General features: G+C 43.5%; 1 protein-coding gene and 1 pseudogene across 2 annotated transcripts in view; both read left to right on the forward strand.

Annotated features, from left to right (window-relative positions):
- Positions 1-648: 648 nt before the first annotated feature.
- Positions 649-21,828, forward strand: part of TUFT1 (tuftelin 1) — a 47,221-nt gene continuing 26,041 nt past the window's right edge. The window contains exon 1 of one of the 2 annotated variants that reach the window (XM_055312129.1): positions 649-783. In XM_055312129.1, the coding sequence (XP_055168104.1) occupies positions 724-783 (60 nt within the window). In that variant the 5' untranslated portion in view covers positions 649-723. The remainder of the gene's footprint in view (positions 784-21,828) is intronic. The other variant, XM_055312130.1, reaches the window with a different exon arrangement.
- LOC129501574 (U6 spliceosomal RNA) lies at positions 3,725-3,824 on the forward strand (annotated as a pseudogene).

The raw sequence follows: 21,828 nt of genomic DNA on the forward strand, positions 1-21,828 counted from the left end.
CTGGATTTGGGGAGCAGATGCTATTGGAAATTGAGGCTCATCCTTTCTCAAGAATACACAATCCTTCTAAGGCAACGTGTCCCGCCTCTCCTAACCATATAAGGGCAACTTGGTGTAATAGCTTCTACATAACAAGCCCCACCCAGAACCAAGCTGGCTTTGACTTTGGCCTGGGCCTCCTGCCAGGGCAGGGCGCCTGCCAGACTGGCTTAGGCCAGTCTGAGTAAGTTGGCCTCTGGTGCCTGCATTTTCTACCGTGATGGGGGAAAGTTTTGCTCAGTTCCACAAAAGTGGCCTATATATAGGGAGAGGAGAACGTATGGAAGCTTTTTTCCAACTTGTCCTCTCAGGGGCAGGCAGGGTAATTCTCTTTCACCAACAGTGACCTTGGAGTTGAAAAGGTAGCAGCAAGATTAACGAAGAATATTTGAGATGCAAGCATATGGGCTAGGCAAAATCTCGGTTAAGCACCCTCAGGTAGCCTCATAAACACCTTTACGTTTCTGAGAGAGAGCCGAGCGGCCAGTCCGGACGCTCCCGGTCACGCCCACCCGCTCCTCGGCTCGCTCTCATTGGCGGGGGGCACTCTGGGGGCGTGTCCAGCCGGCAGTCCCGCCCCCGGCGCGTCTATACAAGGGGGCGGTTCCACGCGCGCCCGCCTAGAAGGCGCCGGACGGCTGGGCGGAGGGTAGGTTCGTGTGCGGCGACCCTCGCGGGAGTAAGATGAACGGGACGCGGAGCTGGTGCACCTTGGTGGACGTGCACCCCGAGCGCCCGACTGCGGTAAGTGCGGCCGCACAGCCTCCCCCGCCCGGTACTCCCGGTCTCCAGTTCGGTCCCTCCTGCGCCTCGCGCCAGGTTCGCTGACCTCGCCTGGGGCCGGCTTGAGGCCGTCGGCTCTCGCCGCGCTTCTCTTTCTCTTTTTCTGCCGCCGCGTGGCGGGCAGTGGGGGGTCGTGGGGGTCGTGGCAGGAAGGCCGTTCGGGGACTCGGGGCATCCCTGCCCCCTGGAGGGCTCTGCGGCTCCTCCCGGGACCCCGCGCGGGGATCCATTGCGCGCTCCTCAGGCGTCCCGTGGGTCGTAGGAGGATCTCTGTGTTTGGGACTGTGGGTGTCCGACGGGGAGGTGAGGCTCTTCTGTGGTTCCTGTGGTCTCAGAGGCCCTCCCAAGAACTTAATGGTGCTTTGGGTGGTCAGTAAGAAGACAAAGGATAGGGAGTAAAATCCCAGGGCTTGAACCGAAGGGTGGGGCGGCAGGTCTCCAGGTACGCCCAGGTGGCCAGGAGCTCCCCCTTTCGCTAGGAGTAGGAGGGATAGGGCTGCCCGCTTGCGGGTCACCACTCTGCCCCGATTTCTCCTTCCTCTTGCAGCTCTCCTGGTTCCCCAACCCCCATCGGCCAACCAGTGGCTCCTGGGACGGTTTGTTCACCTCGTTTCCGGGTCTAGCTTCCAGGCCCCGGGCAGGTGGATGCAGGAGTTGCCAGAAACCGAGGCGAAGGGAAGGGAAGTGACCCGCGGGAGAGCTTCCGGACGACGTGCGGGTTGAGGAGAGGGACGGAGAGGGACGGCCTCCAGTGCTAACAAGTCTCGCTCCCTGGCTCCCTGGCTCCCTGGCTCCCTGGCCCCCTGGCCCTGGTTCCTCTCCACCCCGAATGACCGTATGGTTTTTCCTATTCGAAGGCAGAGGACGGTACCTTGTGGCTGCTTCTAGGCTTTGCTGGGGAACTTGACCCAGAATACGTGTGTACTGTCTCATGGATTTTCAAGCTATTTTGGGGGGAGTGAAATAGGAGCCGAGGTGATGGGAAGTGTGTATCCTCCTTTCCCCCTCCCTTCGCTCTGTATCTGAGTCCCTTCCTCGCTTCTAGTCTCAGCATGCCCCCTGAGGGAGCTAACCCTGCTGCACCCCAATTATGGCTCTTCAGAATAACTCGTGGGATAGTTTCTCATTTCAGGTTTAGGGTGCAGATGATCACTTAATTCTGTTCACAGTCTCCTCTCCATTTCTGTCCAGTCTATGAGTGTTTCTACCACATTACAGGTCGAGCTACTGCCCAAACCCCCAATCCCTCATTTTTTGTAGTTTGCCAGTTTCCTAGCAATAAAGGAATCCATCCTCTATTATGTCAGCCCCCAGACCTACTACATGTTCTTGCTCACTGTCTTGGAATGGTTGAGGTAGGGAGGCGGGTATGAGGAAAATACAGGAGAGGGGTGTTGGGTTTCTTTTTGCTTATTGTAAAAAAGAGATCTGGGAGGGTCTTAAGACCAAGGTATTGGTGCTGTTGAGAATGATTGGACACACTCTTCTGTCCCTTGATGTTTTGTTGTTCCTTGCCTCATGGGGGAGAAGTAGTCAGTAGGAAAATAGTAAAGAATTCAGTCAGTATCCAGCTATGAATTAGTTTGAACCTAATCAGAGATGTTTAGAACAAGGGGAAATAGAAATTCCCTTTATTCCTTTTCCCTAGGCTGGACATGAGAGGTATTGTACTTCAAAGCTGCGAATGAAATAAGCGTTACTGGAATCTGTTCTTGGAGACATTCCTGAGCTGTTAAGGACCGGGAGGAGATGGTAAACAATCAGTCAGTCAGACTGAATTCCTCTCCTCTGAGCCAGCGCTAGGTTAGAATTTATGGCTCTGGACAGTCCCCAGGAAGCTGTAGTATATTCACACCATGGAGTGAATGGTCAGTGTGGGCACCAAGTGAGTGATTGAATATGCAAATGAATAGATGTTTCTCCTGGTGTCAGCAGTGTAGACAGTTTAACTGATTGGTATGTCCTAGTGGGAGTCAGGACCCTGGGACTCTGTTGATGTTTCCCTATCAGCCAGGCCATGTGCCTTTTGGTGCATCACACTTGGATGTGGAAATATGGCTAATATAGTCTTTGGATTAATTTTATTGTTGGAGGCAGATGCAAGAGGTACAGTGAGCCAATGTTTTTCAAACTGCAGATCATCACCACCAGTGATTTAGAACCCTAGCATTAGAAAAGAAGTGGATTCCAATTATATGACATTCTGGAATAGGCAAAACTAGAGACAACAAAAAGATCAGTGATTGCCAGGAGTTTGGAGGGTAGAGGGGAGATGATTAGAGCACAGAGGATTTTTTTTGTCCTAATCCACAGAATGTACCTTATTCACTTTATTTGAGTGTACCCTAAGGGGAACCATGGGCTTGGGGTGGTTATGATGTGTCAGTGTAGATTCATTCTTGGTAACAAATACATAATTCTGGTGGGTGATAGCGGTAATAGAGGAAGCTATGCATGTATGGGGGTAGGGGGCCCTGAGAAATCTCTGTACCTTCCTGTCCATTTTGTTGTGAATTGAAAACTGCTCTAAACAAAATAAAGTCTTAGAAAAATAAGAAATAGAATCCGTGCTATCAGAGTGTTAGGGTGGATATTTTTGGCAAAAGTTTTGTCTCAGCTATATGTATGTATACATATTATATATGTGTGTGTATGCTTATTAGATCTTGAGGTAAATTTTTTTTTTTTTAAATCAGAGGAGTTTGCAAGGCACTGAGTAAGTTATACTGGCAAATGGAAGCACAAACAAACCTCAGACATTTTTATTAGACATTCCCATTAAGTTCCTTTGGTTATAAGCAGCAGAGAGGAACTCTAGCTAACTTAAGCAGAGGAGGAATTTATTAGGAGAAAATGGGCAGTCACAGAATTTAAGGGAAAGCTTAAAAATTGTGAACCAAGGGTGCTCGTATTGGCAGCACATGCACTAAAATTGAACCAATATGGGGAAGATTAGCATGTGCAAGAGTGACATGCAAACTCATGAAGCATTCCCTGTTTTTAAATGGTGTTATATAATAGCGTTGTATAGTGACAGATGGTACCTACACTTGTGGTGAGCATAGCGTAACTCTAGAGTTGTCAAATCACTGTGTTGTACACCTGAAACTAATGTAACATTGTCAATTATACTTCAATTTAAAAAAGTGAACCAGGAAAGTCTTGGATCTGTATAAGTGGAGGGTTTCTACACCTGAGTGTATTGGTTCCAGCTCTTTTTTGCCATTCTGTCCAAGGTTCCAAGGAGAGGGTATCATTGGTCCCTCACCCACATTGTAGGGTTCCTTGATTGATAAACAGTCCCGCCAGATTATCCAGTAAAGGAGGGAGATTGTCCAGAGCAAAACCAAGTGTTCTTACCAGTAGAGGAAGATGGAAGTTGTGTAGCAAAAGCAACAGAAATTCACTACATTAGACTTTGTTTTGAATGATCTGTTTATTTTTCTTAAAAAAAAAAAAATTAATTAAGTAGGCTCCACACCTAATGTGGGGCTTGAACTCACAACCCTGAGATCAAGAGTTGCATATTCTACTGACTGAGCCAGCCAGGTGGTCCTCTTTTTTTCTTTATAAATTGTTTTTCAGGGCAGCCTGGGTGGCTCAGCAGTTAAGCACCATCTTCAGCCCAGGGCCTGATCCTGGAGACCTGGGATTGAGTCCCCCGTCAGTCCCACATTGGGCTCTCTGCATGGAGCCTGCTTCTCCCTCTACCTGTGTCTCTCATGAATAAATAAATAGAATCTTAAAAAAAAATGTTTTTCAATCAAGGGAATATATGTACATGATTTTAAAAAGATTTAACATTATCAAAAGGCTTTAGAAAAGAAAATAGCAAGCAGTTTCCTGCTCCAAACCCCATCCCATGGAGACACCACCATCAACTCTTAGCACTCTTGTTTGGTGTTTACCCTCATGTTTCTAAATAATATGCTTCTAGTGATGCTTCTTGATTTATAGGTTTTAGACATCTATTGGCTTCCTGCTGTAGAAATTATAGGAAAGTTTATAGTCTCGCCCCTTACACACTCCCTTTCTCTTCTCCCATCTTCCCAGTGTATTTACATCACAATTTTTGGCTAAACTATGATTTCTTTTCTATTTTAAGATTTTATTTATTTACTTGACAGAGAGAGAGAGCACACAAGCAGGGGGAGTGGCAGGCAGAGGGAGAAGGAGAAGCAGGTTCCCCACCAATCAGAGAGCCCGATGTGGGGCTCAATCCCAGGACCCTGGATCATGACCTGAGCAGAAGGCAGTTGCTTAACCGACTGAGCCACCTAGGCTCTCCTGAACTATCATTTCTGTTAGTAGCATTGTGGTTAAGAGCCTGGCCCTGGGAATCTGACCCTAGAGTGGGGTTGTAGTCAGGGCTTTGATGTTTGCTTTGCCTGAGATCATTTCAGTAAATTACTTAATCTTTTCAGTCTTTGTTTCCTCACATGTAAAACAGGGCTAATAATTGCACCCTTCTCAAAGTTGATGTGAGGATTTTTTTTTAAGGTTTTTATTTATTTTAAAAAATTTTATTTATTTATTTATTTATTTATTTATTTATTTATTTATTTATTTATTTATTTATTTATTTATTTATTTATGAGAGACACGCACAGAGAGGCAGAGACTAGGCAGAGGGAGAAGCAGGCTCCCCCAGCAGGGAGCCCGATGTGGGACTCAATCCTGGGATCACGCCCTGAGCCAAAGGCAGGCACTCAACTGCTGAGCCACCCAGGTGTCCCATGTTGTGAGGATTAAATAAAATAAAATGTATGAAACATTAAGCACCGTGCCTGGCACATGATAAGTGCTCAGGTGGTAGCTCTTATTTTCTGTTTTCTCTTCCTACTGGCATAAATGAGATTGTTTTGGCCTCTCATGAGACCCCCCCCCCCCCACCCAAGGGATGGAGGAAGAGTATGAGAACTCCCTGGTCTGGTCAAGGTTTGCTCCTTCTCATCGTGTTCACATTTATTCTTATCTGTTCCTTTCCCCTTGCCTCTGCCAGTAGAGGGTCTCGAGGATGAGAAGGGGCCTATAGTGCACCCAGATTAACCTTTGCTGGTACCATCTCAGCCAGGACTGGTCTTAGAAGAGTGATGGTTAGGGTTCCTGTTTTAGCATCCTGCTCTAGGCCCCTTTCCTTTTCCTCTTTTTTCTGACTCATGGCCTAGGCAGCTTGATGTCCCATGATGCTCTGGGCTCTTTGGTAAGATGATTCCCTTTAATATTAATCTTCCACAGAATCTTTGCATTTTTTCCATCTTCTCTACTTTTTTTGTCTTGATCAATCTTGGCTAGGGAGTTTCTCTCAACGCTGGGGTGGTTTGGAGTTTTTCTGTCAGCTATAGCTTGAACCTTTTGTCTTTACACTGGCATAGATATTATTCCTTTAGGATCTCAGAAGCTGAATTAGTTTATTTTTTATTTTATTTATTTTTTAAAGATTTTATTTATTCATTCATGAGAGAAAGAGAGAGGCAGAGACACAAGCAGAGGGAGAAGCAGGAAGCAGACTCCATGCAGGGAGCCCAATGTGGGATTCGATCCCTGACCTCCAGGATCACTCCCTGGGCTGAAGGCAGGCACTCAACCGCTGAGCCACCCAGGCGTCCCCGCTGAATTATTTAATATCAAGTCTTTCCTGAACTCCAATCCTTAAAAAAAAAAAAAAAAAAATTTTTTAACTAAAGCTATGATTTATTGAAGGTTTACAGTGGGCCTCATTTTTTTCTGTAACTACTTTAATGAGCCATAATTCATAGACTGCGCAAATAATCCATTTAAAATGTACAGTTTAGTGGCTTTTAGTGTAGTCATTGAGTTGTACAGTCATCAACACAATCAATTTTAAAACCTTTTCTTCAGCCATAAAGAAATCCTGATCCATTAGCACTCTTCATTTTCTCTTAACCCACTCACCCAGCCCTAGGCAACCATTAGTCTATTTTCTTTCTCTGAGATTTCCTGTTCTAGGCATTTTATGTAAATATAATCATCTAATGTATGATTGATCCTTTGTGACTGGCTTCTTTCAATTAGCTAGTTTTTATGGTTGATCCATGTTGTAACAGGAATCAGTATTTCATTCCATTTTATTTTATTTTTATTTTATTTTTTAAAGATTTTATTTACTTGAAAGAACGGGAGCGAGCACCAGCGGGGGGGAGGAGCAGAAGGAGAGGGACAAGCAGACTCCCTGCTGACAGACATGGGGCTCAATCCCAAGACCTTGAGATCATGACCTGAGCCAAAGGCAGTCAACCAACTGAACCACCCAGGGCCCCTGTACTTCATTCCTTTTTAAAGCTGAATGATGGGACACCTGGATGGCTCAGCGGTTCAGCTCTGCTTTCAGCTCAGGTCGTGATCCTGGAGTTCAGGGATCGAGTCCCTCATCTGGCTTCCTACAGGGAGCCTGCTTCTCCCTCTGCCTATGTCTCTGCCTCTCTGTGTCTCTCATGAATAAATAAATAAAATCTTAAATAAATAAATAAATAAACCTGAATGATATTCCATTGCATGGATATATTATCACGTATGTTCATCATGGATAAGTGTTGGTGGATGATTGGGTAGTTTCTATTTTTTTTGTCTATTATAAATAATGCTGCTCTGAACATTTGCTTACATGTTTTTTGGGTTTATTTAAAGGTTTTATTTATTTGAGAGAGTGAGAGACAGAGCATGAGAAGGGGGAAGAGAGGGAAAGGGAGAAACAGGCTCTCCACTGAGTAGGGCTCCATCCTAGGAACCCTGGGATCATGACCTGAGCTGAACGCAGATGCTTAACCAACTGAGCCACCCAGGTGCCCCTCCCCCCTTTTTGTATAGATGTATATTTTAATTTCTTTTGGAGAGACTTACCTATGATGGAATTGCTGGGTCAGATTATTTGGATTTTGACAGAGGATTCCTCTGGACTCATTGAGGCTTATTCCAAAGAATGAATGAATTCTTAAATGGTGAAAATATTGGCTCTGTGACACCAGAGTAGGGAAGAAACTCCTGGGCAGAGGAGGAGCCTTTCAAGTTTGTCGACTGTCGGTTCCTTCCATTCATGACACCTGTCCCAAGCTTAACGCATAAATTCCTCCTTACAACATCCAGGTTCTTACTTTCTAGAGAGCCCTGCCAGGAATTTGGGGCATCCTGAGCTCTGCCAAAGGATCTGGGATAGGAATTACCCAATCACCTGGTATTTGATGTTTGTCATATTTTTCTGGGGTGGGGGATGGGGTGTTCACCCAGATGGTTTCGGTTCTAGACACATGTGTTCAGAGCAGGTGAGACAAGCTTCCCCGCCTGCTAGTAATTATGGTACATGCCTCTTTGGGTCACAATGCAGAGTCTTGTGAAATACTTTTGTTTTCTAGGGGTGGGGAGGTTTAGTTAGGGGAATAAGTATGTGCCAGGAAGGCTGGTGCCTAGATTAAGCGTGGCCAGCAGGGGCAGGAAGAGGAGAAGAAAATATAGGGTATGGTGGAGATGGGTAGATGAAGGAGGAAAAGGGAAATGATCTTCTAGGGTCTGGGGGCACAAAAATGATAAATGACGAAATAACGACAGAGGGGAGGGGGAACTGCCCCTTCATCCCGGGCTGGCCGGGCTGGCCGTGCACTGGCAGGTTTCCTGGAGAGCCACTGACACAGCAGGAGTTGAGCATTCAGGAGCCCACCGCCCTCCTGTACACATTCAGTGTGTGTGAGGCCTCTTATGCCCCAGCGGTTCTGTGGGCCAGGTCTCCAGGTAATGAGAAAGGCTACCCCATGTAGGGTACCACCCTAAATCCTTTTTGTCATTTCACCTCCCAGTCACCCCGCTGCCTCTCTGCCTAGTGCTCGTCCAGCCCATGCCTCTGGGCAGGTAGCTGGACAAAAAGTAGACACCTGTTTTGTTGGCTAATCTGTGGGAAGGAGTGGAATAATTCTTTGTGTCATACTTAACAAAGAGCCATCTCTGGCCTAGAGAGCCCTGTAAAAGGCCAGAACCAAGGCTGCCCAAAATCTGAGAGTGTAGTGGCAGCCCAGAAAGGGTAAGCCCCAACCACCCCATCTGGCCCTCTGTGACTTTATTGGGGCTTTCCTTGTCCTGGCCTCTTGGGAGATGGCTATTCCCATTACTCAGAAGGGGACACCTGAGGTGGCTGCTGCAGCTGTTTGAGAGACTGCATACATTTCGGGTAGGAGAGGGGATGGGACTGAGGGACAGAGTGAGGGAGGAATGGGTTACAGAGTGAAGATGAATTAAGGATGCTGGTTTCCAGCTCAAGGACAGTATCCACTGCCCTACTTCTTCCTAGAAAGACCCTTCACCTCACCTGCCACCCATGCTTCTGGCCCCCTTAGCAGCCTGGGGAATGGGAGCAAGGGAAACATATTTTCCCATAGATCTGTCCCCTGGCACATGAGCCTGGGGTGTGAGAACCTCTGGGGCCTCCCTCTTTATCTCCCTATCCTTTCTCCTCAGCGCCTTGATCTCTAACCCTTCAGCTATGTGTTTATCCCCTCCCCGCTCTGAGAAGTGACTCACAGCTGGAGATTTGTTTGAACAGAAGCAAGAGGCTGCCTGTAATTTGGAGGTGGCTGGGCTTCTCCCCGAGAATGTTTATGAGGTTAGAGGCTGCTTACTTTGTGAATAACTGCTGCTTTTTCCCTAGAGAAGAAGGCTCTACTTTCTATCTTGCCTTTTGGAGAGTCCCCAAGGGGACCACCCTGCTAGACATTTTGGGGTGTTCCTAAAGCTCCCTGGGACCTGCTCACAGCCCTGAGATCATTCCAGCTCCAGAAAACAGCTAGTAGCACCTTTCAGAGATGGGCCTGGGTTTCCCTTCTTAGGTCTGGGCTGGGGTTGTGGGTTGAAGTTCATGGCCTTGCAGACTGGCTTCTCTGGTTTTGGAGGCCGAGGTGCCAGAGAAAAAAATCCTAGATTTGTTCACAGGCTTCATGTAGATGGTCTGGCTCACCCACCCTCCTCCCCATGTCTTCCCAGAGCTCCTTGGGAAAGTAATGCTGTCTCACGTATGTGGAGTGATTTATGGTTCCAGAGCACTTTCACACTATCTTGCATCTCTACCTGTCTGCCTTAAATGTGGGCAGGGTACATATTATCACTACCATTTTGCAGATAGACACCAGGCCCTGAGAGATAAGGTGACTTGCTCAAGGACTAATAGATTTCAGTTTGACTTAGACTCCACCTCCAATTCCAAGTTTAGCGCTTCTTCTTGCCTTCTGTTTATTTAAACATGTTACTAGACCAGGCTGCACAAACACATTTTTGTTGCTAAAGTTTAAAACACTGTGGCTTAGTCGGGTAAGTGTCTGCCTTCAGCTCAGGTTGGGATCAAGCCCGGTACCGGCTCCCTGCTCAGCCAGGAGTCTGCTTCTCCCTCTCCCACTGCCCCTCTCCCACTTGTGCTCTTTCTCTGTCAAATAAATAAATAAAATCTTAAACAAAACAAAACAAAAAAACCGTAGAAGTATGAACTGAAGGTTCCGTTACTCCTTTGTCCTTTTTTTGTTTAATATGTATAAATTTAGTGCTTTTTCCCACGTGCTTACATTCTAGAAATGCCCTTGGCATCGTGATCAACAGCACCGACTCTAGAGCCCCAGGACCTGGGTTTGAATCCTGGCTCTGACCCTTGTTAGTTATAGGGCCTTGGGCAAGATACTTAATGTCTGTGCCTTGGTTTTGTCATCTATGAAATAAGGATGTTGATAATAATATTCACCATATAGTATTATTATGAGAATTAAATGGACTAATGTATATAAAGCATGTAGAGCTCAGTAGGGCTCAGCACATAGTAATTGCTATATATAGTAGTTGGCAATTACTATGAACATATATGGGTATGTATATGTACTTAAATTGGAAGTCATATTTTATGAATTAGTGCCTTGCTTTTTTCCTTCTTTATCTTGGAGATAATTTTCTGTCAGTTCACAGAAGTTTATTTATCAGCAGTGTAGTATTCCATAGTGTGGATGATACCATATCTATGAGTGAGTGGGTACTTATGTTGTTTCCAGTTTGTAACTGTTGTTAACAGTACCATAGTCAACAGTTTTACACATCTGTCTTTGGGCAAATGTGTGCGGATTTTCATAGGGCACATTCCTAAAAGCGGAATTACTAGGTTAAAGGGTTTACAAGATGTGCAAATACTTTTTATTAATATTGCCAGATTAACTTCCCAAAATACTTGTATAAACTTACACTCTCTCTAACAATAAATGAGATTACTCTTTCTCTCTGCACCCTTACCAATCTTGGATATTCTCAGGATCTTTAACATTTGCCAATCCATTGGTCTATAAATGTTATTTCTGCAGGATTTGCCTGAAGAAAAGGCCACTGGTCTACTGAGAACAAGAAAGAAGGCTTGTGGGGATCCCTGGGTCGCTCAGCGGTTTAGCGCCTGCCTTCAGCCCAGGTTGTGATCCTGGAGGATCAAGTCCCTCATTGGGCTCCCTGCATAGAGCCTGCTTCTCCCTCTGCCTGTGTCTCTGCCTCTCTCTCTCTCTGTCTCTCACGTGAATAAATAAAATACAATCTTTAAAGAAAGAAAAAAAAAGGAAGGAAGAAAGGAAGAAAGAGAAAAAGAAAGGAAGGAAGGAAGGACAGAAGGAAGGAAAGAAAGGCTTGTATATATGGGAAGTTTTAAGGCATAGCTATAAAATGGACAGCTGTGCACTGAACACTCAGCTTAAGAAATAGGACATAACCCAGGTGCCTGGATGGCTCAGTTGGTTGGGTGTCTGTCTTTGGCTCAGGTCTTGATCCCAGGGTTTTGGGATCAAGCCTGTGAAGGGGTTTCTGGGCAGCTGGAACTGGTCTTCTTCTCCATCTGCCTCTCTGCCCTGCTTGTGTGAGCTCTTGCTCTCAAATAAATAAATAAAATCTTTAAAAACATGAAAAAGAAAGAGAACATTATCAATCTTTTTGAAGTGCCTGGGTCCTGCCTTGTTCATAACCGTCTGCTTCTTCCACAGAAGTGATCACTGTCTCAAATTTTGTGTTTATTTCTTTGCTTTTTGTTATAGTTTTCCTACATGGATAAGTGATATAGTACTTAGTTTGGCATGTTTTGAACTTTATATTCATAGTTTTATCTGTATTCTCTAGCCTTTTTTTTTTTTAGGTTTATTTATTTATTTAAGTAATATCTACACCTAGTGTGGGGATCCCTGGGTGGCGCAGCAGTTTGGCGCCTACCTTTGGCCCAGGGCGCGATCCTGGAGACCCGGGATCGAATCCCACGTCGGGCTCCCGGTGCATGGAGCCTGCTTCTCCCTCTGCCTGTGTCTCTGCCTCTCTCTCTCTCTCTCTCTCTCTGTGTGACTATCATAAATAAAATAAAAATTAAAAAAAAAATACACCTAGTGTGGAGCTTAAACTCAGAACCCTGAGATCAAGACTTGCATTCTCTTCCAGCTAAGCCAGCCATGTGCCCCTTCTATATAGCTTGCTTAGTTAAACTTACCATTAATTTGAAGATTCATTCATGTCGATGCATGAAGCTGTAGTTCAGTTATTTTCACAGATTCATTTTCATGAAAATTCATGAATTTTCACTAGTTCATTGTACTAATGTACCAGAGTTTATTCATCCATTTTCTTGTCAGCAGATCATCTGGGCTGTTGCCAGTGTGTAGCCACTACAAACAATGCTGCTGTGAACATACATCTGCATGTTTCCTTTTTATACTTTTCTTCTTCTTCTTTTTTTTTTAAAGATTTATTTATTTATTTGAGAGAGAGAAAAAGAAGAAGAGCATGAGCATGAGGGTCAGAGGGAGAGGGAGAGAGATTCCAGGGGCTGAGCATGGAGCCTGATGGGGGGCCTTCATCTCATGACCCTGAGATCACCACCTGAGCCAAAACCAAGAATCAGAGGCTCAACTGACTGCACTACCCAGGCTCCCCTACTTAAATCTTTTTAAGTTTAATGAAATCCCTGCCAAATTATAACTTGTTTCATTTTATTTTTTGTTTATTTTTTTCTTGTTTGGTTTTAAAGATTTTATTTATTTATTTGACCGAGGGGGAGAGAGCGCAAGCAGGGGGAGGGGCAAAGGGAGAGGGAAAGGCAGGATCCCCTGCTGAGCAGGGGCCAGGTGTGAGGCTCAATCCCAGGGTCCTGGGAGCCGAAGGCAGATACTTAACTGACTGAGCCACCCAAGCACCCTGAAAACTCATTGTTTTTATTTTTATTTTTTTGTTGTTTTTATTTTTTTTAGAGAGTAGACTTTAACTTTTTAGGTCCATTAATTTATTTTAAACATTTTTAAAAAGATTTTATTATTTATTTATTTATTTATTTATTTATTTATTTATTTATTTATTTATTTATTTAGAGAAAGAGTGAGAGAGAGAGTATGAGCAGTGGGAGAGGGAGAAGCAGGCTCCACACCGAGCCAGAAGCTCCATGTGGGGCTTGATCCCAGGATTTGGGATTATGACTCAAGCTGAAAGTAGACGACCAACCAACTGAGCCACCCAGGTGCCCCACTTATTGTTTTAACCAGCATTTCTGGTTACGGATTACTGATGAGGTTGACCATCTTTCATATATTTTTAAATTTTATATTAAAAATTTTTTCCAATAATATATCTTATTTACCCCAATATATACAAAGGTTATCATTTCCATAAGTGATCAGCATAGAAAGAATTCAATTTTTTGTGCTGTGGCTTTGTAGAGAACATCTCTATTTGGACTGACCACATTTCAAATGGTTGATAGCCACATGTGGCTAGTGGCTGCCATATTGGACAGGATAGTTCTTGATAGTAAATGATTTGACTTAACTGACCCAATTCCCTATATTCAGAATAAACCTCTACTTCTAGTCATTGTCCTCTTTTAGTCATTACCTACTCCCATCCTTTAGGGGTAACTGCTAGAGTGACTTCTAAAGTATGTGTTAGTTTTGCTTGTTTTTATACTTTTTATATAAGTGGAATCTTGTGTCAGAATTCTTTTGCTTAACATTTGTGTGGCGTTTATTCACGTTGTGTACAGTAGTTCATTCTTTTTCATGGTTGTACACTGTTCCATTGTATGACTATATTGCAATTTTAATTTGTCCATTTTACTTTTTTTTTTTAATGTGATTTTAGGAGGCACCTGGGTGGCACAATTGGTCAAGCGTCTAACTCTTGGTTTTGGCTCAGGTCGTGATCTCAGGATCATGGGACTGAGCCCTGTGTCCGGCTCCATGCTCAGCTCAGAGTCTGCTTAAGATTCTCTCTCCCAGGGGATCCCTGGGTTGCTCAGTGGTTTGGCGCCTGCCTTTGGCCCGGGGCATGATCTTGGTACTGGGGCGTGATCTTGGAGTCCCGGGATCGAGTCCCACATCGGGTTCCCTGCATGGAGCCTGCTTCTCCCTCTGCCTGTGTCTCTGCCTCTCTCTCTCTCTCTCTCTCTCTCTCTCTCTCTCTCTCTGTGTGTGTCTCTCATGAATAAATAAATAAAATCTTTAAAAAAAAAAAAAAAGATTCTCTCTCCCTCTACCTCTGCCCATCCTCCCAGTTCATGCTTGCTCATGCACTCTTTCTTTCTCTAAAATAAACAAATAAATACATCTTTTTAAAAAATGTGGTTTTAGAGGCACCTGGCTGGCTTAGTTGGAAGAGCAAGTGACTCTTGATCTTGGAGTTGTGAGTTTGAGCCCCATGTTGGGTGTAGAGATTACTTAAAAATAAAGTTTTTAGGAGCCCCTGGGTGGCCCAGTTGGTTCAGGGACTGACTCTTCGTTTCAGCTGAGGTCATGATCTCGGGGTCCTGGGTTCAAGCCCTATGTCAGGCTCCATGCTCAGCGTGGTCTGCTTGAGATTCTTTTTCTCCCTCCCTTTGCCTTTCCTGCATGTTCTCTCTCTCCCTCCCTCCCTCCCTAATAAATTAAATATTTAAACAGTAGAATAAAATCTCTAGGGGCACCTGGGTGGCACAGTCGGTTAAGGGGCCAACTCTTGGTTTTGGCTCAGGTTGTGATCTCAGGGTGGTGAGATGGAGCCCCATGTCAGGCTCTGTGCTCAGCATGGAGTCTGCTTAAGACTCTCTCTCCCTCTCCCCCTCCTCCCATGTGCTTGCTCTCTCTCTCTCTCTCTCAAAATAAATCTTAAAAAAAAATAAAATCTTTAAAAACATAAAATTTGGGTTTATGTGTGTATGCATATATGTTTATTTAAATAAATGCATAAAAAATGCATATATTATTTATTTAAATAATCCCTATATCCATCATGGGGTTGAATATACAACCCTGAGATTAAGTCTCATGCTCAAAGGATTTATTTAGCCAGTCAGGTGTCCCTATCCATTTTATTCTTGAACATTTGGATACATTCTAATTTTTGGCTATTATAAGAAATGCTACTGTGAACATTCTAGCATCATTTTTTTATGGGTAGAATTTTTTTGATTTTAGGGGAAACATAGATATGCATTTCTGTTAGGAGTAGAACTACCATGTTATAGGGTTTACAAATATTCCTCTTTGGTAGAGGTTTCCAAAGAGATTATGATAATGAGCGTTCCCACCACCAGTGTAGGAGAGTTCTGATTGTTCCATAGCCCCTAGCACTTGTTTTTTGTTTTCATTTGTAGTCATTCTAATGGGTATTTTGTTTGTTTGTTTGTTTATTTATTTATTTATTTATTTATTTTTATTTATTTATGATAGTCACACACAGAGAGAGAGAGAGAGAGAGAGAGGCAGAGACACAGGCAGAGGGAGAAGCAGGCTCCATGCACCGGGAGCCCGACGTGGGACTCGATCCCGGGTCTCCAGGATCGCGCCCTGGGCCAAAGGCAGGCGCCAAACCGCTGCGCCACCCAGGGATTCCCTAATGGGTATTTTGTAGCATTGCCTTGTGGTTTTAGTTTCTAGTTCTTTGATAATGATGACTGAAGATACTGAACCCTTTTCAGACGTTTATTGACCATTTGGATATCCTCTTATGTGATGTGTCTATTGAAGTCTTTTGTCCGTTTTTCTGTTGGGCAGCTCCTTTCTCTCCCTTTCTTTTCCTCCTTGCCCTTTCTCTCTTTCTTCAAATATGCTTTTTATTTTGGAATAATCTTAGGTTTACAGGAAGGTTGTAAAGATATTACAGAGAAGTCTTACACGCTCTTCGCTCAGTTTCCCCCAATGTTAACATCTTACATTAACCATAGTACATTTGTCATAACTATGAAAACTGTTTTAGTTTTCTATTGTAAAGCCTTAAACTATAGGCTTTACTTGGATTTCACTGGGTTTTCCACTAATGTACTTTTTCTGATCCAGGATCCAGTCCTGTATATCATGTTGTAGTCTTTTTGTTTCGTAGGAATTCTTTTTTTTTTTTTTTTAAGATTTTATTTGTTTATTCATGAGAGACACACAGAGAGAGAGAGAGGCAGAGACACAGGCAGAGGGAGAAGCAGGCTCCAGGCAGGGAGCCCAATGCAGGACTCGATCCTGGGACTCCAGGACCACACCCCAGGCCGAAGGCAGGCGCTAAACCGTTGAGCCACCCAGCGGTTTCATAGGAATTCTTTTTTTTTTTTTTTAATTTTTATTTATCTATGATAGTCACACAGAGAGAGAGGCAGAGACACAGGCAGAGGGAGAAGCAGGCTCCATGCACCGGGAGCCCGACGTGGGATTCGATCCTGGGTCTCCAGGATCGCGCCCTGGGCCAAAGGCAGGCGCCAAACCACTGAGCCACCCAGGGATCCCTTCATAGGAATTCTTAATGTATTCTGAATATTCTTTGCCAGATATATATGGAATAAATACCTTCCGCTCTGTGGATTTCCATGCACTCTCTTTTGATGAATGAAAGTTCAGAATTTTAATATAGTCTAATTTATCAAATATTTTTTATGGGGAGGATATTTTTATGCTGAGTTTAAGGAAAGTTTTGCCTTTTACATTGAAATCTGCAATCATTTGAAATTGATATTTGTATATAGTGTGAGGTAGAAGTTAATATACATCTTTTTTTTTTAAGATTTTATTTATTTATTCATGAGAGACACAGAGAGAGAGGCAGAGACATAGGCAGAGAGAGAAGCAGGCTCCTTGCAGGGAGCTGGATGTGGGACTCGATCTTGAATCCTGGGATCACGCCCTGAGCTGAAGGCAGACGCTCAACTGCTGAGCCACCCAGGTGTCCCATATGGCAGATATTTTGAAGAGGAGCTTTACATCGAAATTTGAGGAACTGGAACTTTTGTATATCTATGTGTTTTAGTCACGGTTTTCACTTAAGCATCTTACCAACTAATACACTAAAGCTGAGGGAGAATAAATCAATACACACAACAAATGAAAGCCAGGGTCAGTGTCTGAGGCCAGGTCTAACTGCTCCAAATGTGATTCTTTTTCTGCAAAGAAGAGAGAATGTCAGTTGGGCTTGAGGGGTAATGGACCAAGCAATAACTTTGGTGGTGATCCTGGTACTATTGTGTATCATCTCATTAGAAACTGTCAAAAGTTGTTTTCTGAAACAAAAAAATGAATATATAAGAAATAAAAAGAATTTGATAATAATCTACAAAAGTGGGAGCAGAGGAGAGGGGGCTTAGGTTGAATACCTAAGTTTAATTAGTTTATTCAGTGGCATACTAGTGGCCTTTAAAAGCCAATTTTTAAAAAAAGGATTTGATTTTATTTATTCATGAGATATACAGAGAGGCAGAGAAAGGGGCAGAGGGAAAAGCTAGCTCCTCATGGGGAGCCTGATGCAGGACTCAATCCCAGGACCCCAGGACCACGACACGAGCCAAAGGCAGATGCTCAACCACTGAGCCACCTAGGTGCTCCTAAAAGCCAGTTTTTTTAAAAAAAATTAATGTATTTATTCAGAAGGGCAGAAGGGAGGCGCCAAACCGCTAAGCCACCCAGGGTGCCCTCTATTATTTCTTATAACTGCATATGAATCTACAATTAGATAACAAAAAATTAATACTTTCAGGGACAAAAATTAAAGAATATAATGAAGGAAATAAGTGTCTGTAATCCTACTACCCCAAAATGGCCACTATTAAAATGTTAGTGTATTCCTCATAATTTTTCTACACTTATTTTTTTTAATATACTACCATACAAAGTTATGTACTTGCTTTTTTCCCTTTAATATTTCATCATTAATTTCCATCACACTAAACTTTCTTCAAAACTGGCTTTTAGAAGGGACACCTGGGTGGCTCAGTGGTTGAGTGCCTGGTTTCAGACTAGGGTATGATCCTGGAGGCCCGGGATCGAGTCCCACATCAGGCTTCCTGCATGGAGCCTGCTTCTCCTCTGTGTCTCTGCCTCTCTCTCTATCTGTGTCTCTCATGAATAAATAAAATCTTAAAAAAAAAGACTTTATTTATTTATTCATGAGACACACACACACACACAGAGACAGACAGACAGACAGACTTAAGGCAGAGGGAGAAGCAGACTCCATGCAGGGAACCCAGTGTGGGACTCGATCCTGGAATTCTGAGATCACGCCTTGAGCCAAAGGCAGACATTCAACTGCTGAGCCACTCAGGCTTCCCTGTATGATTAGTTGTTTGTTTTTTTTTTTAATTTTATTTATTTATGATAGAGAGAGAGAGAGAGAGGCAGAGACACAGGCAGAGGGAGAAGCAGGCTCCATGCACCGGGAGCCCGACGTGGGATTCGATCCCGGGTCTCCAGGATCGCGCCCCGGGCCAAAGGCAGGCGCCAAACCGCTGCGCCACCCAGGGATCCCGGTTGGCAGTTTTCTTAAAAACTAATCATACAGGGATCCCTGGGTGGTGCAGCGGTTTGGCGCCTGCCTTTGGCCCGGGGCGCGATCCTGGAGACCCGGGATCGAATCCCACGTCGGGCTCCCGGTGCATGGAGCCTGCTTCTCCCTCTGCCTGTGTCTCTGCCTCTCTCTCTCTCACTGTGTGCCTATCATAAATAAATAATAAATTAAAAAAAAAATTAAAAAAAAAAAAAAAAAGAAAACTGCCAACCTTTTTTTTTTTGGCTATGTCACTTTACCTTCCCACCAGTAGTGTGTGAGCGATCCAGTTTCTCCACACTCTTGCCAGTATTTGGTGGGTGTCACTGTTTTTTGTTTTGGCCATTTTGATAGGTGTATAATGGTATCTCACTGTGTCTTGTTTTGTTTTTAAGATTTTATTTATTTATTCATGACAGACACAGAGTGAGTGAGAGGCAGAGGGAGAAGGCAGAGGGAGAAGCAGGCTCCATGCAGGGAGCCTGACGTGGGACTCGATCCCGGATCTCCAGGATCACACCCTGGGCTGCAGGTGTCGCTAAACCGCTGGGCCACCGGGGCTACCCTCAATGTGGTTTTGATTTGTATCTCCTTAATGACATTGAACATCTTTGTATGTGCTTATTGACCATCTGTATATCTTCTTCAGTGAAATGTCTTATGTCTTTTAGCCATATTCTAACAAAATGCTAAGAAATAGAACCTTTATGTTCATGAGAGATACTGGTCTGTAGTGTTTTCTTTCTTAAAAAAAAAATGTCCATCTGGTTTTGGTACCAGAGTAAGACTAGCTTCATGAAATGAATTGCAACGTGTTTTCTCCTCTTTTGTTTTCTGATTGAGATTATGTAGAAATGGTGCTAATTTTTTAAACATTTGGTAGAATTTTCTGGTGGAACCACCTGGGCCTGGATATTTCTGTTTTAGAGAGACTTAAAATGATGAATTTAATTTCTTTAAAAGGCTATTCATAGTACCTATTTCATATTAGGTAATTTGTGGTGGTTTGTGTTTTTTAATGAATTGGTCCATTTTGTCTAAATTGTCAATTTTTTAAAAAGATTTTATTTATTTATTCATGAGAGACACACACACACACAGAGGCAGAGACACATGGAGAGGGAGAAGCAGGCTTCCTGCAGGGAGCCTGATGTGGGACTCAATCCTGAGACTCCTGGATCACACCCTGGGCCAAAAGCTGCCCAACTGCTGAGCCACCGGTCGTCCCTAAATTGTCAAATTTATGTTCATAGTGTTCATGCTTTTGCATCTGCACGGTCAATAGAAATAGTCTGTTTCATTCCTGATGTTAGTAATATGTGTCTCTTTTATTCTCTGCCAATCATGCTAGAGGTTTATCAATTTCAGTGATCCTTTCTGAGAACCAGCTCTTCGTTTCATTGACGTTTCTTTATTTTTCTGTTAAATTTTATTCATTTCTTGTCTTTTTTAGTTCCTTCCTCCTGCCCACTTGGGGTTTAATTTGTTCTTCTTGATCTGAAAGTGAGAAACCTAAGTTGTCGATTTGAGACTTTTTTCTTTTCTAATGTATATGCATTTATTTATTTTTAAAAGTAATTTATATGTCTAATGTGGAGTTTGAACTTATGACCTTGAGTTCAAGAATTACATGCTCAGGGCACCTGGTTGGCTCAGTTGGTTGAACATCCGGCTCTTGATTTTGGCTCAGGTCATGATCTCATAGTAGTGGGATTGAGTCCCACATTGGGCACCTGCCCAGCAGGGAGTCTGCTTGAACTTCTTTCCCTCTGTCCGTTCCCCCACTTGTGCATTCTCTCTCTCTCTCTCTCTCTCTCTCTCTCTCTCTCTCTCTCTCAAATAAATCAATTTTAAAGAAAAAGAGTTGCATGCTCTACTGACCAAGCTAGTCAGGTTCCTCTCTAATGTATGCTTTTAGTGTTATGGATTTCCCTCAGAACTGCTTTATTTATTTTTAAGATTATTTATTTATTTGAGAGAGAGAGAGCAGACCAAGCAAGAGAGAACATGAATGGGGGGCATGAGGGCAGGCTTCAATGTAGGGCTCAATCCCAGGCCCCTAGGATCATGACCTTAGCCACAGACAGACACTTAACTGACTGAGCCACCCAGGTGCCCCAGAACTGCCTCAGATATGTCTCACAGAGTTTGACATTTTGTGTTTTCATTTTTATTTAGTTGAATGATTTTTAAAAATTTTCTGAAGACTTCCTTTTTTTTAAGTTACTAAATATCTAATGTGTGTGTGTGTGTGTGTGTTTTAAGATTTTATTTATTCATGAGAGACAGAGAGAAGGGTGGGGGGAGGCAGAGACACAGGCAGAGGGAGAAGCAGGCTTCATGCGGGAGCCTGATGTGGGACTTGATCCCCAGTCTCCAGGATCATGCCCTGGGCTGAAGGCGGCGCCAAACCGCTGAGCTATCCCGGCTGCCTTGTCTTATTTTTTTTAATTTAATTTTATTTATTTGAGAGAGAGAGAACAGAATGGTGGGAGAGGGAGAGGGAGAGGGAGAAGAAGCAGACTCCCTGTTCATTGATTGTGGAGCTGGACACAGGGTTCAATCCCAGGACCTGGAGATCATGACCTGACCTGAAGTTAAATACTCAGCTGAGCCACCCAGGTGCCCTTGAGACTTCCTTTTTGACCCAAGAATTATTTAGAAGTATTGTTTAGTTTCCTTGTGTTTAAAATTTTTCCTTTTATCTCTCTGTTATTCTAGTTTGATTCCACTGTGGTCAGAAAACATACTCTGTATGGTATCAATTCTTTCAAGTTTGTTTGTTTTATAGCCCAAATTACTGTCTCTCTTAATGTATGCTTTATAGGTACATGCCAGCAGTGTGTACTCTGCTATTGAGGGGAGCATCCCATAACTGTTGATTAGATCCCTCTTGGTTGGGGATGTTGAATTCTTAGGTATCTGTGCTGATTTTAGTCTACATTCTATTAATTGCTCAGAGATGCATGTTGAAGTTTCCAAGTATAATTGTGGATTTATGTATTTCTCCTTTCAGTTCTTTAGTTTTTTCTTCACATATTTTGCAGCTTTGTTGTTTGGCACCTATCTATTTGGGATTGCTGTATCTTCTTTGTGGATTGATTCTTTTACATTATATAATGTCCCTCTCTGTCTCTGGCAATTCTCTTTGCTCTGAAGTTTACTCTATCTGATGTTAATATAACCACTCTTGCTTTCCTTTAATAATGTTTGTATGATATATCTATTCCCATCCTTACTTTTAAC

The sequence above is a fragment of the Nyctereutes procyonoides genome, unplaced genomic scaffold (assembly GCF_905146905.1).
Source record: "Nyctereutes procyonoides isolate TBG_1078 unplaced genomic scaffold, NYPRO_anot_genome, whole genome shotgun sequence".
NCBI classification, from domain to species: domain Eukaryota; kingdom Metazoa; phylum Chordata; class Mammalia; order Carnivora; family Canidae; genus Nyctereutes; species Nyctereutes procyonoides.